The sequence below is a fragment of the Zingiber officinale genome, chromosome 4B, assembly GCF_018446385.1.
Source record: "Zingiber officinale cultivar Zhangliang chromosome 4B, Zo_v1.1, whole genome shotgun sequence".
Classification (NCBI taxonomy): Eukaryota; Viridiplantae; Streptophyta; class Magnoliopsida; order Zingiberales; family Zingiberaceae; genus Zingiber; species Zingiber officinale.
Window position 1 is genome coordinate 71,507,246 of NC_055993.1, and position 16,677 is coordinate 71,523,922.

General features: G+C 35.1%; 1 protein-coding gene across 1 annotated transcript in view; it reads right to left on the reverse strand.

Annotated features, from left to right (window-relative positions):
* The window catches only part of LOC121975138 (zinc finger CCCH domain-containing protein 19-like), a 42,778-nt gene extending 26,439 nt beyond the window's left edge, over positions 1 to 16,339 (reverse strand). Inside the window, exons 1-3 of the mRNA XM_042526565.1 lie at positions 15,688 to 16,339; positions 15,515 to 15,594; positions 11,629 to 11,816 (exon numbers count right to left, since the gene is read on the reverse strand). Of these exons, the coding sequence (XP_042382499.1) occupies positions 11,629 to 11,816; positions 15,515 to 15,594; positions 15,688 to 16,196 (777 nt within the window). The 5' untranslated portion in view covers positions 16,197 to 16,339. The remainder of the gene's footprint in view (positions 1 to 11,628; positions 11,817 to 15,514; positions 15,595 to 15,687) is intronic.
* Between the last annotated feature and the right edge of the window lie 338 nt (positions 16,340 to 16,677).

A 16,677-nucleotide genomic window follows, 5' to 3' on the forward strand; every position in this document is an offset into this window, starting at 1 on the left:
GAAAGAAGGATTCGTATGTATATCATATGTTCCGTCAGAATTACAATTGGCTGATATGTTAACAAAGGGACTGAACAGTTCAAGATTTCACGATCTCATAGTTAAGCTTGTAACGCCCGAAAATTCTCAAAACTATATTAGAAATATTGTATGATTTTTCTGGATTTTTAGATATTTTTTCGGAATTTTTAGAGTAGCGGAAGTAGCAAAAATAAATATAAGCGTAAAACGGCCTTCGCGGGAATTGAACCCATGACCTCTAGCCGAGCCAAGACTTAAGTGAATCCAGCTAGCCAGGAGCCCCAGCAGGGTGTGCTGAAAGAAGAGGGAATCAATAATATTTATATTAGAGTTGGGCCGAAATACCCACTTAAAATAAATAGAAAACTTGAGTGGGTTTGGTTTATTTCTTTGGTTCGGGAATTCTCCACCGAGACCTCACCTTACACGCCGCCCCCTCTCCTTCTCCTTCTTCCTCTCGGCGCCAACCCTAGGGTTCTCTCCCAAGGGCCCTAAGAGCACCTTCCGGCAGCGATTCCAGCACAAGAACGTTCCCCTCCGCGAGAAGAACGCGTTGGAGCGAGGAGATTGTCGAAAGGATCGTCTCCACCGGAATTCTAGCGAATAGAGTTGTAAGAAAATTAGCGTACGAGGTAAGAAACCCCTCACCTGCAGTATAAGTAGCTTTCGTGTGAATTTCATGTCTTAGTTTAGTAATATGTAGACTATCGACACAAAGGATGCGAATTAGCGCATACTAAGTGTTCGATTAAATTATTTAGCACAGAAAAATGCAACTTAGGCATTTTAATAGCTCAGTAAATGCAATAGAAGCATTTAAATAGTTTAGTTAGCCTTGCCACAGCATATATAGGACTACGGTCCTATGGGTGGGCACCCACAGTCGCCTCTAGGTTCAGATAACCTAGTAGAAGCAAGGTAAATTAATTAGCTATGATTCAGTATTTTATTTTCAGTAGTGGCACTGTACAGGATTAGATATCCATTGGGCTGGGCTCCCATAGTCGGTCCCTAGGTTTAGATAACCTAGTAAACCTTACTAAATTCGGGATTTGCAACCCCGGGTCTAGTTAAGGATGCGCGCATAGCATGTACAGTTGTCGGGCCCATTAGCAGTATGATTATGTATGTTAATCTATTATATTATAGTTTTTCAAAACTCATAAAGATCAGTTATGTTAGTTGAGTTTGAATTCAGTTCCAAACCAGTTTAATTCATGTTCAGCTCAGTTTTCTTTGTTGTTACACATGATAGTTATGGTTAGCTTTGTATGCCATGCTTGGTGTTCATGTTCAGCTTTTATTACACATGTTTAGATGATAGTATGCCATGACTAGCTTGATTTCTATGTATGATAACATGCCATGTTTCAGTCTAATCAGTGCACTTTCAAACAGCATGTTTTAAAAGCATATTGCATCGAATGCATGTTTTAGTGAGGTAGATGGTTTCTTACTAAGCGAAAGCTTATAGATACTTTCTTTTCCTTATACTGCAGATAAAGGTAAAGGAAAGATGGACTAGCGGAGGCTGGAGGGCAATGCTACGAAGATGTGTGTGGGCAGGAACTTGGAAAGAAGATCTTAGGGAACTCTAGCAAGCTTTGTTTAAACATTAGTACTTTTTAGTGTTTTAGCAATTTGCACTTTAGTATGTTGATCGCTATGAATTAGTTAACCATGCACTCTATTATGCTTAGAACATTGTTCTTTATGATGTTAGAATGTTAGTTGTGGTTGTTAGAGTGTTTCCTAGCCATCTTAGAACATGTAATGTGATTGAGGCACGAAATAGTGCTGAAATCAGGGGTTCTGATTCGAAATCAGAAACCCAGATCGATCTACAGATCGATCAGGGTTAGGTTGTGCCACTGGATCGGTCAGCTGACCGATCCAGTCGCGAACAGAGAGTTAGCGTCGGTTATGGATCGGTCAGCCGACCGATCCAGATGCGAACAGGGAGTACAGAAGCTCACTGATCGGTCAGCCGACCGATCAGTGAGCCACTGGATCGGTCTACCGACCGATCAGTGTACTCCTGGATCGGTCGGTAGACCGATCCAGCCACATACAGAAGCGATAAAGCTTGTGGATCGGTCAGCCGACCGATCCAGAGCTTTCTCCGTGCCGGTATCAAGCTGGATCGATCACTGGATCGATCCGACAGCCCAATCGATTCATGGATCGATTGAAATGCCTGATTACAGCTAGCAGGACATTCGAGAGGCATAGATTATCTTCCCTAGCATGTGTACAACTCCTAGGTACACCTAGAATATTAAGTTCAGATTTTACAGTACTCAGTTTAGTGAAATTTTAATCAATCCAGATTTCCGCAATAGTAATTTAGCACAGCATAATGTAGCGATCGGCCTCACAGCCTAGTCAGTAGAAGGCGGGTCGTTACAAAGCTGGGGAATGGAAAACATCTATTCCTCAACTTGAGGGGGAGTGTCAAACAACTATCATAGCATGTACAAATTTGACAAACTATTCATTTCACAATTTATATAGCTGTGTCAAACAGCTATGAAAAGATTTCACAGCTTATACAGAAATAAAACAGTTGTGAGCACAAAGTAGAAAATCAAGGGATTTAGTTAGAAAGATATTAATTTCTTATATACAGAATAATTAGTTTCATATTCTCTCTTCTATTGTAATGTTGTATATAGTGGGTATTCCCATTCTGATTGTAAAAAAAAAATTGGAGTAATATCAATTCTATCCACATTTTTTCACAATTACACTAAAATTTAATTCAATTAAGTATTTAATTGCAATCGTACTTTTACAAGTGAATAAACAAAGTGGAAGGACATTAAAGAAACAATATTTATCTAAATTATTTTGGCATACTTTGTTTCATGGCAAAACAGGCCAAGTGTTTGGCTAGTGCAACACGATGTCAAAACCAAATCAATCTAATTGAGTACCAAACTCTAGCATATTTGAGTTCTCTTCTTATTTTTCTTCATTTTGTTCCTCCACTATATCTAATTCACCATGTGTGAGCACAACTAAGGGCAGGATTTAAAGTATCATTGTAGTGGAGGAACAAAATGAAGTATCTAAATCATTATGACTAGAACAAAATGAAGTATCTCAATCATTATGACTAGGTCATATCATTATAGTATCTAAATTGTGCCGAAGGTGGTTTGGTCTTTGACTAGAACAATACAATTTTGGTTCCATTTGGAGTGCTCACATGGGGTTATTCATTATGAGTTGGGCACAACTAAAATCAGAACAAATAAGGTATATCAATCTTGTTTTTTTTCAACTTTGCCATAAAGGTAGTATATAATTAGTCACGTGATATATTATATTTTTATATTATGTCGTGATCACATAACATGACATTAATTGTCACCTCTACTTGTTGTCACTCCTCTTTATTGTTGATGTTTTTGTTAGCACTTCTTTCCTTCCCATCTTGTTTTATGCATTTGATCTCCTCCCTGATCTAAGAATGAGTTATATGAAGAAAATCTTCCAACCTCGACGAATCCTATATAGTATCGGCCAATATAGGCTTTGTAGCCGTTGTCACCATTAAAATTGAATTGGCATGGTTGACAGTATGTACCTATGCTGACATCATATTTGGTATTGGTCGATTGTCGAAAGAGTACATTTCTACATGCTAACCAATAACCATCAGCGCTTAAAATCCATGGATATATGTTAAAATTTATATTAGCTAAACATTGTTCAATCTCAAACATCTTATTTGGAACTAGGGTAAATCTTAGTATGCACGATTCTCATCTCATACACTAGTATCACATGGATCTTTTATTGGAGTGTTGCAACAAGACAATGATTTTTTCACGGTTAAATGCCTCACTATGACATTCAGCTCACATGTGCATGAGCAACAACAACAACAATATAAGCAACAGATATCACATGAAATGGAAAATAAATCTCATCTAAAAATAATATATTGACATGAGTAATATGTAGAATATGTTTTTTATCTATTTAGAATAATTATATTAATCAAAATTAATTTGAACATGATTTTAACTTTGACAAGTTATGGTTTAGTTTAGCATTTGATGCTTACACAAAGAAATGCAATTTAGTTTCTTGCCATATAAGCCTATGTTGTCATATACAAGGCATATTCTAAGGATTTCTAAACCAGGTTGCACATGCATGACAAAGAGGTGGTCATATTAGAAGTCCTCATGTAGGATTACATACAAATAGAGAAGATTAGAACCATAGAGGCAAGGAGGATTATCATTTGTGAGAGTTTGCCTTCAATGTTAGCATGTTAGCATAATGGCAATGCATGAGAGTCCTCAAGAAGTTACATGAGAGAGTTTGCCTTCAATGAGAATGGATCATCTAGTGCATCTTCTAAGGAGAATAATTTTTTATGCAACATGTTAGCATAATGGCAATGCATGAAGTATATGCAATTTCTTGAGGCGCCTTACAGAAATATGTGACCAAGTAAACTATTTTTTAGAATAACAAGATACTTTTTAGAAAAATGCAACCATGCAAAACTATCTTGGAATAACAAACCAAAGATAATTGCAGCAACTAGGTCAATTACCATAAAGTTTATTGGGCTGCAACAAACAAAATTAAGATTAGGGACCTAGAAAGACACTTTATCTCATGTGGCAGACTATGTCTAATTAATGACTAGCCTACTAGTCTTCATTATAAAATAACATTAACCTGTATGAGAAGAACAGAGTTCTTAATAAACCAAGTACTATTTTTTTAAAGAATGCAGGTTAACTGAAACCATATACAATTTAGACCAAACAAGCAATAGAATTATGGCTTTTAAATTCAATTTTATTTTTCAATAAAGGTGTTTTCCGACATGAGAAGGAAAGCAAAAAGAAATTACAGTAAGCGAAAGATTTCCTCAATGACACCACAAAAGAGGAAGGAAAAGAAAGGCTTGGAATTTTTTTTAAAAATTTTCTATATTACTTCAAACTCCATCCATAGCGAATAAACTCTACCATGGCCGATCTCAAGCCTAGATAAGAGAATTGCGTTAAGTTGTATGCCAACATCAAACAAAGGCAAATATTATGTATAAATCCATCAAACTATTACACTAATCTTACACGAATATTAGATTATTCCCTAGAAAAAACGCATTGCAGAATTGAACTACAACGTTTCTATAAAGATCACTATATCTCCATGAGAAATCAGGTATAGTGTTAAATATGCAGACTGCAATGTCTCTGCAAAAATCATTATATCCCTATGAAAAATTAGATATAGTGTTAAACATGTAAGAATTATCACACAGACATTATCGGAAAACTAATTGTCTTAAATTTGGAATATGAAACATAGAAACGCACGCTGTAAAATGATAGGCAAAGATAATTAGGAGAAGAATTAATGTTTTATTCTTATAAGAGACAAAATGGATAGGACAGATTACAATGATGATAAATAACTAAAGTTTTAAGTTATGAAACATAAGAAAGCTTAGAGTAGATATTATTATAGATAGCTCGTTAAAAGATAAAATAATAATAATAGTTGGGAAGGGAGCTAAAATTATAACTCTTAAGATAGTAGTAGCAAAAGAAACTATATATTTAGCATATATACACCTCAAATAAAATTAAATGGAAACACCAAACATTTATTAATTTTGGAAAGACCTAGATAGGGTAATATAAAATATTTCAGCAATCAAGATGATTTTAATAGGAAGAAATTGAAATGGGCATATATGGGTAAGAAATGACGAATACAATAGGGTGTATTGGGTTATGATTTTTGAACCAGAAATGAAGGAAAAGTTATATTGAATTTCACAATAGCATATGAACTTATAATAACTAATACATTTTTCCATAAGAGAGAAGAAGATTTTGTTACGTTCAAAAGTTAGAACAATAAATCGCAAATTAACTTTCTTATAATTAAAAAGAGAGATAGAAAAAATTATAAAAATTACAAAGGTTATCCCTAGAGAAGATTTAATTACCCAACATAAGTTAGTGATATATACACATCTCAAGCATAGTATCAATAGAAGGAAAACATGCATAACTCCTACAATCAAGTGGTGGAAATTAAAGGATATGAAGCAAAGTATCTTTAAGGAGAGGGTAGAAGCATACGTATTAAGAGGAATACATGGCGACTTGAATACAACATCGGATAAGATGGCATCGAATTTGAAAATTGTGGCCAAGAGCATACTCAGTCAAGAGGACGAGCACCACCAAATAGAGAATCTTGGTGGTAGAATAAGTACAAGAGAAAGTGATAGAAAAATAAATTGCCTATAAGTTATTATACACTTGCAAAAATGAAGAAAGTTAAAAAAGTATGTAGTAGCCAAGAAAGAAACCAAGAAAATAGCGAGGGAAACTAAAAAAGAAAACTTTTAAACCCTTGTATCGACAACTTAATATAAAAGAAGGGGAAAGAGACATCTATAAAATAACTAAAGTGAGAGAGAGGAAAACAAGGGATCTTACCCAATTAGGATGTAATAAAAATGAATCGGATGAGGAAATAAAAGAGCAATGAAAAAAGTATTTTCATCAACTTTTTAATAAAAGATTAAGTGATCAACTTAGCTTAAGAAACTTACGTATGTAGAGAAGTATAGAAATTTAAATTTTTATCAAAAAATTAAAACTTCCAAAGTAGTACAAAAGTACAAATATTAAATGGAATGTAAAATAGGAAAGCGGTTAGACTTGATGATATTCGAGATATGGAAATGTTTGGGGAAGCATGATATTGAATGTCTTAAAAATGAATTCAACTAGATATTGAAACAAAAGAAATGTGTGATCAGGGAAAGTAAGTCCCCTATATAAAACCAAAAAACGTACAAAATTATGTAAATTATAAGGGCATCAAGTTAATTAATCATACTATAAAACTTTAGGAAAAAGTAATAGAAAAAAATGAAGAAACTAAAATAACGGAAAATTAATTTGGATTCATATATGAAAAATCGATAATAGATACTATACATTTTCTCTAATAACTATTGAAAATTATTGGGAAAAGAAGCAAGACCATGGTATTCATTAACCTTTAAAAACAACTTTTGATAGAATCATCAAGAAATTATATAGAGAATTCTAAAAAAAAATGTTAGCTTAGCATATATTAAAACAATTAAAGATATATATAAGTATGTAATAATAAATATGAAGACTCTAGCTGAATTAACTAAAGCAATTCGTACAGAAAAAGAGTTATATTAAGAATCAACTCTAAGTACATACTATTTTATACTAGTCATGAACAAACTCATGGAAACATCTGAGACACGTTACCATAGTGAATGTTATTTGCAAATAACTATTTTGGTCGATAGACATGTGAAAGAATAAATATTAAGCTTCAATCTTAGCGGAAAACATTAAAAGGAAGAAGTTTTAAGCTTAGTAAAGACAAATTATATAGAATTTAAATTTAGCAGTATTAGGCATAGCAAGGAAATTATTAAGGTTGGAGGTGACGAGTTACCGGTAATTGAGAACTTTACTTATCTAAGATCATGTTTGCAAAAGGATGGAGTGGGTGATAGAGATGTTTTAATATAAGCAAGATGGTTGAAATGGAGGAGAGCATCAAATATTCTTTATATTATCTTAAGGTACTTTTAAAACTTAAAGGGATGTTTACAAAGCGGTGATTAGACATGCTATGTTAAGCTATAAAATAAACACACCAACAAAAGATGAAAGTCACATAGATAAGGATGTTAAGGTGGATATGCGAGAATATAAAGATGCATAAATAACAACGAGGACATTCAAGAGAAAGTTGGAATTGTGTCTAGTGTAGAAAAACTCCAAGAAATGCAATTAAGATGATCTGAGCATATACTTAAGCGTCTAATTGTTAGAGTATATACTAAAAGCTTAGCTTTTTGTATAAACATTTATCTAGAAATAAGAATCATATTGGTCAAATGTCTACATTTATGCTAAGTGTAGTTGTTCAATTAATTTATATTGTAAATAACATAGTATGTGGTGTCACACACAGAAGATCATGTTATCAATTCCTTATAAATTATAAATAGTAGCTTACGACTAAAATGGAAAGGAACAAACTATTGGAATAGTCGTAGTGTAATTTGGTATTAGTTTATCTTAACTATAAAATTACACTAGTACGCTCTGAGTGTATTGAGCTGGACCATTTAAGGTAAGTTCTTTTTATACTGACTGAATAAAAGAAAAATATCTTTGTTATTATGGAAGTGTGTGCTCTTAATCCTGATATAATAACAAACACATATATCTAGTATTTATTTCTTTAACTTATCAATGGGTGAGATTTAGTTCGATAAATTAAGAGGTCCGATAAGTTGGGAAATGATATTATTTATAGTGTGTGTTGTTGATTATAGAAGGAAACTGTGTCCTAGTAATCTAGGTTGATAATGTCCCCAAGAGGAGCTCATAAGGATTGTCATGTAAACCCTGCAGGTGGACTTAGTCCGACATGACGATAAGGTTGAGTGGTACTACTCTTGGAGCTAGATATTAATTAAGTGAGTTGTGTAATTCATTTAATTAGTGGGCATTCTATATCTTAAACACAGGGAGACTAACACACTCATGATAAGGAGCCCAAAATGTAATTTGAGATTGGTGCGGTAGTTCAATAATAATTATTTAGTGGTATGAATTATTAATGATGAAATTAAGTTAGGTGTTCGAGGCAAACACGGGAAGCTTAATTTCATCGGGACACCAAAACCAATTCCTCCTCTCGGTCCCTATCGTAGCCTTTTATTTATAAAGTATTATACCCACCCATACACACCTTCTTACCCACCTTAAGGTGGTCGGCCAAGCCTAGCTTGGAGCCCAAGCTAGGGCCGGCCAAACCAAGGTGAGTTGGTTTCATTAGGTGGTCGGCCCTAGCTTGAACCCAAGCTTAATTGGCCGGCCACATTAAAATAAAAGGATTTTATCTTTTAAAATCTTTTCTTATGTGGAAGTCATGGTTATAAAAAAGAATTTAAAATTTAAATCTTTCCTTTTATAGTTTTCTACAAAAGATTAAAAAAAAGGTTTGATATCTTTCTTTATTTGTAGATAGAAGGAAGATTTTAATTTTTGATAAAACTTTCCTTTTTTGTAACCATCCTCATGATTTTAAAAAGAGAGTTTAAAAATTAAATCTTTCCTTTTATAGTTTCTACAAAAGATTAAGAGAAAAGATTTGATATCTTTCCTTATTTGTAGATTGAAAGGAAGTTTTTAATTTTAAGAAAACTTTCCTTTTTGAAATCATCCACATGTTTTAATAGAGAGATTTTAATTTATAAAAGTTTCCTTTTATAACCAACCATGAAGGGAATTTTTAAAAGAGAAATTTTTATTTAAAAATTTCCGGAAACAAATTAGGAAGTTTTAATTTTGTGTTTAAAACTTTCCTTCCTTGGAGGATTAGATATGGCCGACCACATTAATAGAGAAAAGGATTTTTAATTAGTTAAATTTTCCTTTTCAATGGCAAGGAAAATAAGGAAGTTTTTATTAGAACTTTCCTTATTTGCCAAGACCAAGGAATATAAAAAAGAGGGTAGAGGTGTCTCACCTCACAACATTACTTCTATTATTCCTCTCTCCTTGGTGGTGGTCCGCCCTCATCCTTCTTTATCTCTTTTTCTTCTTCTTTGGTGGCCGGCAGCATCAACTCTTGGGGAGTCCTTGGTGGCCGGATTTTGCTTGGAGAAGTAGAGAAATGAGGCTTTGTTTCTAGCATCCCTTGGAGCTTGGTGGTAGTGGTCGAACCTCATCTTCTCTTGGAGTTCTTGTGATGGCCGAAACTTGCTTGGAGAAGAAGGAAACTTGGGTGGTTCTCGTCTCGGTAGATCGTCGTTCACACGACGTCCGAGATAAGAAGAGGAATACGATAGAAGATCAAGAGGTTGTTGTTTACAAAGAAAGGTATAACTAGTAATTCTATTCCGCATCATACTAGTTTTCTTTGTATAGATTTTGAAATACCAAACACAAGAGACATATAATTCTAGGTTTCGAATTTGTGATTCGAGTTTGTGTTCTTTTGTTTTTCTTTTGATCTTGTGATTCGATTGTTCCTTTTGGTTAAACCTAGGGTTACTATAAGGAAATTAAATATTAAATTTCGTTGAAAGGCTTTATCTAGGAAGTGGTGGATGCTCCCATACCCAAGAAGGCCTAGTGTCTCGCCATGTTTAACCTGGAAGTCAATCTCTGAAATTAATATTTAATTGAATTTGTAACATGGGTGGATTTGGATCAATAATGTTAAGTATCGTTTGTGATCCAAGTCTAAACCTCTAAGAACAGATAAGTTAAATTTGGAATCAATAATATTAAGTTCCGCTTGCGATTCCTAATTTAATTTCTAAATAACACAATAGGTTGTTAGGAATGGTTCAGGACTTGTACAAAATTTTTGTACATGGGAACCGGTACGATATTCCGAGTATCAACCAACACTAATAACATGCTCCAGTTAGATGATGTGAGACTATAATAAATACATACATTAATAGAGGAAGAGAGAGACTAAATAAGACTTAGTTAGCAACAATAAAAAAAGGATAAAATTTATTTAAATATAGATGAGGATATATTAGGGGATCGACCCCAATGGCACAGGAGGATACATATTTCTAATCCCACTTTATGGGATAAAAACTTGTTGGGTTGTTGTTGTTTTCTATATATTGTCATATTTTGCTTCAATCTGATTTGGATATAAAAAAAAAAGTCATTTTTTGTGTGAAATAGAGCTCAAATCTAAACTTTAAAAAAATAATAAAATTATTTTTTCTTTTCAAATCCATTTATAATTAATATTTTTAATAAATAAAGGTTTATAATTGAAGTCCCCCCCCTTTATTCCTTATATTTAAGGAACTAATCAAATGAAAACTATTTTATAATTCTTCTCTTGTGAATTTTCTTTTCCTAATTCCCTAATAGTTTCCTTCCTTTATAAGAAATATGGCCTATAAAATGTAAAATTATATAGTATTATATGCAAACCAAGCCAAATTATTCTATTTAAAAAATAACAATAAAAAACTAAACTAAATAGATTTAGATATGTCTTTTTTGGTTTGGACATAATAACCAATGTCAATATTTATAGCACAGCAACATGATTTTATTGTTTACAAGAAATAATATGATGTTTCAAATTAAGGCAAGGTTTCAATTTTTTTTTGTTTCATCTTGATTAGGACAAGTGAAACTTTTCATTGCCCTACCAATTAGCACCCAAGAAAGCTTCATACTCCTAATTTGTAAGCAAAATAGGTGGGAAGGAGATTCTCCATGGACAAGTTTGAATCTTCCATCCTTATGAGTGGCATCTATGATTGTCTTCTTCTCTAGTTTCTGTGATCATATTTTGTGCAACCGAAGGTAGGATATATTTGAGTGGATGATAAGGCCCCGACAAAAGTGAAGCTACGGCAATAAGGAGGAACAATAATGTTCCATAAAGACCATTGTATGCCATAATGGTTACATCGGATTAGACTCAAAAACCATAACATGGTTTACAAGTTCAAACTCTAAAATGAAAAGAATGTGCAAGTGATGAAAGAAGGCAAACCTTTTCCTCATTAGTTTTTTCATTTGATTCTATTAACATTATAGTCTTATAGCAAGTCTCACAAAATCCCTTTTGGCCTTGAACACTGAAAAAATTAGCACCTCCAACGCAAGCTTTGCAAACAGAATATGTACATGTATAGCACATGTAAGTGACAGCCTTTTGACAGATGCTGCATATATGCCACCCTGCAAATCAGAGAAAGATCCAACAAGTTTTCAGGAGCAAGAAATCAACTGCATGTGTTACTGGAAAAGGTTCCACTGCTTCAGGGAAATAACAAGAAATTTGAAAGAATGAGGACAAAACATAATCTCAAAGATCAACCTTTGATATTTAACAAAACTAATGTGGTGTGTCATTGGCTCAATGGACCATCAGAGGTTTAAGTTAGCTATAAATAGAGAAATAATTGAAATTATGAGATAAAAATAACAGTATATTCCTATCATATGTCGGTACTAATATTGTTTCAATGCATCCAAAGCATGAAAATGATAGCAAAAAAAAAAATTTAAACATTTCCAAACTTCTCTAAAAGTCTTGAGCCCCTCTCTTGCACGAAATACTCTCTGAATCACTGAATTTTCAACTATCAAGCAGTGAAAGTCTCTCTCTCACAAACTTCTTGCAAACAAACTCCTTTCCCACATGAAGATCTTGCAGGCAAGTGCCTTGCTTGCCCTGAACTCCTCTCAACTAAGCTCTTTGCTGACAGCAATCCTTATGGATCGCAATTTGTAGGTGGAGTTTGTTGGGCGCTGGACTATGATGGAGCTCCACCGCACACAGATAATGCAAAACTTAGTTACTGCAGAAAGCAAGAAGAAACGACAAACAACAGTGGCGGAATACATGATGGAGAAACAATATTGTCATCAAGTATAAACACACAATGCAAGAGACAATAAGGCCATTAAATTTTTATCAAGACACACATAGGGTATTCTAATAATAATGATGATGATAATAATATATAAAATAGAATATCATTTAACAATTCAAGATTACTTATTAATAGTTGAATATTAATTAAGATTTATATCATCATTATCAAATTGTGTTTGTCCAATATTAAAAATATTGATATCAATCTTAATAAAAAAAAAACTGACAGTTTTTATTAGCTTAGCAACCAACATTCAAAATATCTAAACCTATTGGCAAGGATTAATTAGAATTTTTGTAACTATAAGAACTTTAAATTACTCAGACCAAAAAAAAATATGGGACATTAGCACCCTATTGTTAAGACTCGATGACGGATTATGGCCTATTTGTTGGGTTCTTCGGGCCGCGAAAACCACTTTTTCGCGTCGCGGAAACCCCGAGTCACCCAAAGCCATGGATCTCGTGCAAAGATTCGTAAACAAGATTATCGAAAAACCTTTTTCTTGTACGAGTTTGTAAAAACTTTAGATCTACACTAGATGAAAGTTATACCTTCGAAGCGAGCCCTTTTGCGTTCCCGCTCGTCCAAGGAGTTGCTGGATCTCAAGACCGTCAAGCGTCGGTCCTCTAGAAGTATCCACACGGACACGTAGGTGGAGAAAACCTCACACAAAGGTGTGCTAGCACCTTGGTAAGGTTCGGCCAAGCAAGGAGGAGAGGGAGAGGAAGAGCTTCAAGAGGAGGAAGAAGAAGATACACCACTTGAATGGAAAAATGAAATCCACATTCATCCCAAAGTGGCCGGCCACTCTACCTTGTGAAAAACTCCCAAATTAATTGCATTAATTGCAATTAATATGAAGCCATTAAAGAGAATGGCTTTGTAACTTCCATGAGGTGGCAACCATGATGATGTGGTGCATCATCATTGGTCCACATCAATGCCAACTCACCAATGAGGTGGCATAAAGTCAAGTCAAACTTGACTTTTAAACTTCCTCTCAAGTCAAGTCAAACTTGACCAAATCTCTTCCATGGTTGATCTAATCTAACCATTTGAATCAAGCCAACTTAATATAATGATTCTAATTCATTAAATTAAGTTGATTTAATGAGTCATAATCTAAATTAGACTCATTGAATACATGAATCAACTTGAGTCCAACTCAAGTTAGCCCAATTAGGATTACTCTTAATCCAATTTGATTCATCAAATGAATCTAATCCTCTTGGTTCATCATATGAACCTAATCTCCATCTAATTGTCCTTAGTGTGTGACCCTATAGGTTCTTGTAACGTTGGCAATGCCCTAAACACATTTAGGAGCATAAGTAATGAGCGGTATCTAGCAACACATCATTACTACCCAAGTTACAAGAATGTCGAGATCCGACATCACCTTGTGACTACCAATTGTGACTCCTCACAAAATATATGACAATGTCCTTCTATCCTAGACATCTAGATTGATCAATATGAGGCATAGACCGTGTCATCCTCTAATCAATCTAAATCTTGAACCCCAAGTAGACTCACTCAATCAAATGAGCTCAACATCTCATGTTGACTCATTTGGGCATGGCCATGCACTTAGTGGTCTCACTCTATCAAGAATATTGATGTCGCTCCCGTCATATGGGAGGGATAGATCCCATCTACATCACTCACATCCCTCTGCATAATTTGTTACATACCCGGTAATCGCCTTTATAGTCCACCCAGTTACGGGTGACGTTTGACGAAACCAAAGTACATAACTCCTTATGTAAGGATCCATGGTGACTTCAGGTCTAAGGACTAATAGTCATACTAATAGCCACATGAGAAAGTATATGACACTCATATAACGATCCATGATACTTTCTCATAGCGGGTCATTCAGTATACATTCTCCAATGTATACCCATGTGTCAGCATGATATCTCTATATCCATGACTTGTGAGATCAAGTCATCGAGCTGACCTACATGCTTGTCTTATTGCATTAACATTGTCCCTGAATGTTAATACTCAACTAGGAATGATTTAGAGTAGTGTTCCCTATATCATCTCACTATCGATTCAACTAATCGATTGATATAGGTATGAACATTCTACTCTAGGACGTTACTATACTTATTTTATCTAGCACTAATACAAATAAGCATAATAACCAAAAACCAAATGCCTTAATATATATACATGAATATGATATACATGAGTCCATACAATCATCAAATGATTGCCTTTAGGGCTCTAACTAACACTATTAAGTATGTAAATACAAGTTTCACATTAAGTACTTCTCTATCCAATACTTTTGTAGGCTGGTATGACAGGGACTTTTTAAAAAGTGACAATGTGCTTGGACCTTGATGTGGATCCTTTGGCAACCTGGTGCAAGTATTGCATAGACTTGGTTGGCCAAGATCCCATGCTAACCTCTTTTCAATGGAATACACACTTATTGAAGTCATTTTGGGGTCGGCAGGCACAATTTCCTATCCCAGATTGTATGTTCATGTTGGCATTCCCCTGGTGAGAGAGTTGCTTTACCTTTCATAGAACAAAGTTCATCAAACAATAACTCATGTAAAAATGGTATCAGAATTCGGCAGAGTTATAGTAGTGGATCCTCAGCTTAAGTGAGGTCTTATAGGCAAAGTCAAATGATCAACTTGGCATAAGGGCTTGGCAATGTTGGGTGGGAATATTGTTCCACGTGCAATCTGTTTCGTTCTGGCATATATTTACCATGGAAGCATTCAGTGAGGGTTGGAAAAAAAGGTGAAGATTTGAAGGTGCGTTAAGTGAATTGAGGAGCAAATAAAGAATACAAAGCTGAATCCGATAATACAAAAGGATAGAAGGGTGCCTATGTAGAACTATTCTAGATATCTTTAAATTAAGGTGAAAACCATGATGGGATGTCATCTTTTGAACAAGAAACACTTAGAAACTGTAAAAGAAGCATTTGAACTCCTGCATAACTCAACAGCACGCAGGTAAACATACCACAATTCCAGCGACTCCGTGAACGAAAAAATGGCTCATCCCGGTGGATGCAAGAGGGGTGGTATACTTTAGGGCATCCCCTAGTAAAAGAAAAGGAGAAATTCAGATCAAATAACAAGAGAAACTTGGGGAATTTAGACAAAACACCTACAGAGCGGAGCAGGTAAACCCACCTACGATCACAGACGACAAGATTACCACCATCAAAGCATATAAAGCACACTTCCTCCTCATCCTTCTTCTTTGGAGCCGTAGCCTTCCTCCCGGCACCATGAGCCTTCGGCGGGCGCCCTCGCTTCCGCTTCACAGGAGCCGGAGTGGCTTCCGCATCCGCACTCAACCACAAGCTCTCCTGACAGATCGGCTCCATCGAATCTACCGGTAAGAAAGCGTGAGCTCGCTCGATTGCAGAGCCACCAAGGTCGGCGGCCGTCTCTGCACCTATCGGCCGCGCATCTTCCCCACCGACGGCGTCATCATAGCTCAGCTCAGTCGGCTCGAAGGCGGGCGTGTTGTCGAAGGGAGCACCCAAACGGTGGGATTCGACCACGCCGTAGGCGTCAGAAGGCACCACGCCAACGCTGTCATCGGCCGACACCAGTGGCAGCGGCCGCGGCGACTGTTCATGGGGCTCGGGATGGAGGACCTCAGAGGCGGGGGCACCGCCGACCCCTGGCTCCATGGATGGAGACCGAGAGTCTGGACGAGCCGTAACTGAGATTGCTTCGGTTGCTATGGGCGAGGCCGCAGGGGGAGGACAGCGACAAGTGGCTTGTGGCTAGTGAGACAGGCTGAGCAGGTACCATGAGGCAAGAGCCGAGGAGCGATGAGGCGGCGTATGTTTTACATTTTTTTCTCTTTTAAATCAGGATATTAATGAAAAAATGGATTAAATTGAATAAATTTGAATTTAGAATTATAATTTTTTTTATTTCTAAATTTTATTTTTTTAAAAAAAAATAATTATATCAATTAATTCCATTAAGATTCAATTGTATAATTTTTATTCAATTAAATCAAATAAATTGAAATAAAAATAAATCGATAAAAAAATTCATCACAATAGAAATTTAGTATCCCTGTGATTTTATAAATTTTTTATTTTAATAAAAAATTCAAGTAATTCAGTTTCCATCTTTGTTTTATTTAATTTTTATTAAAAA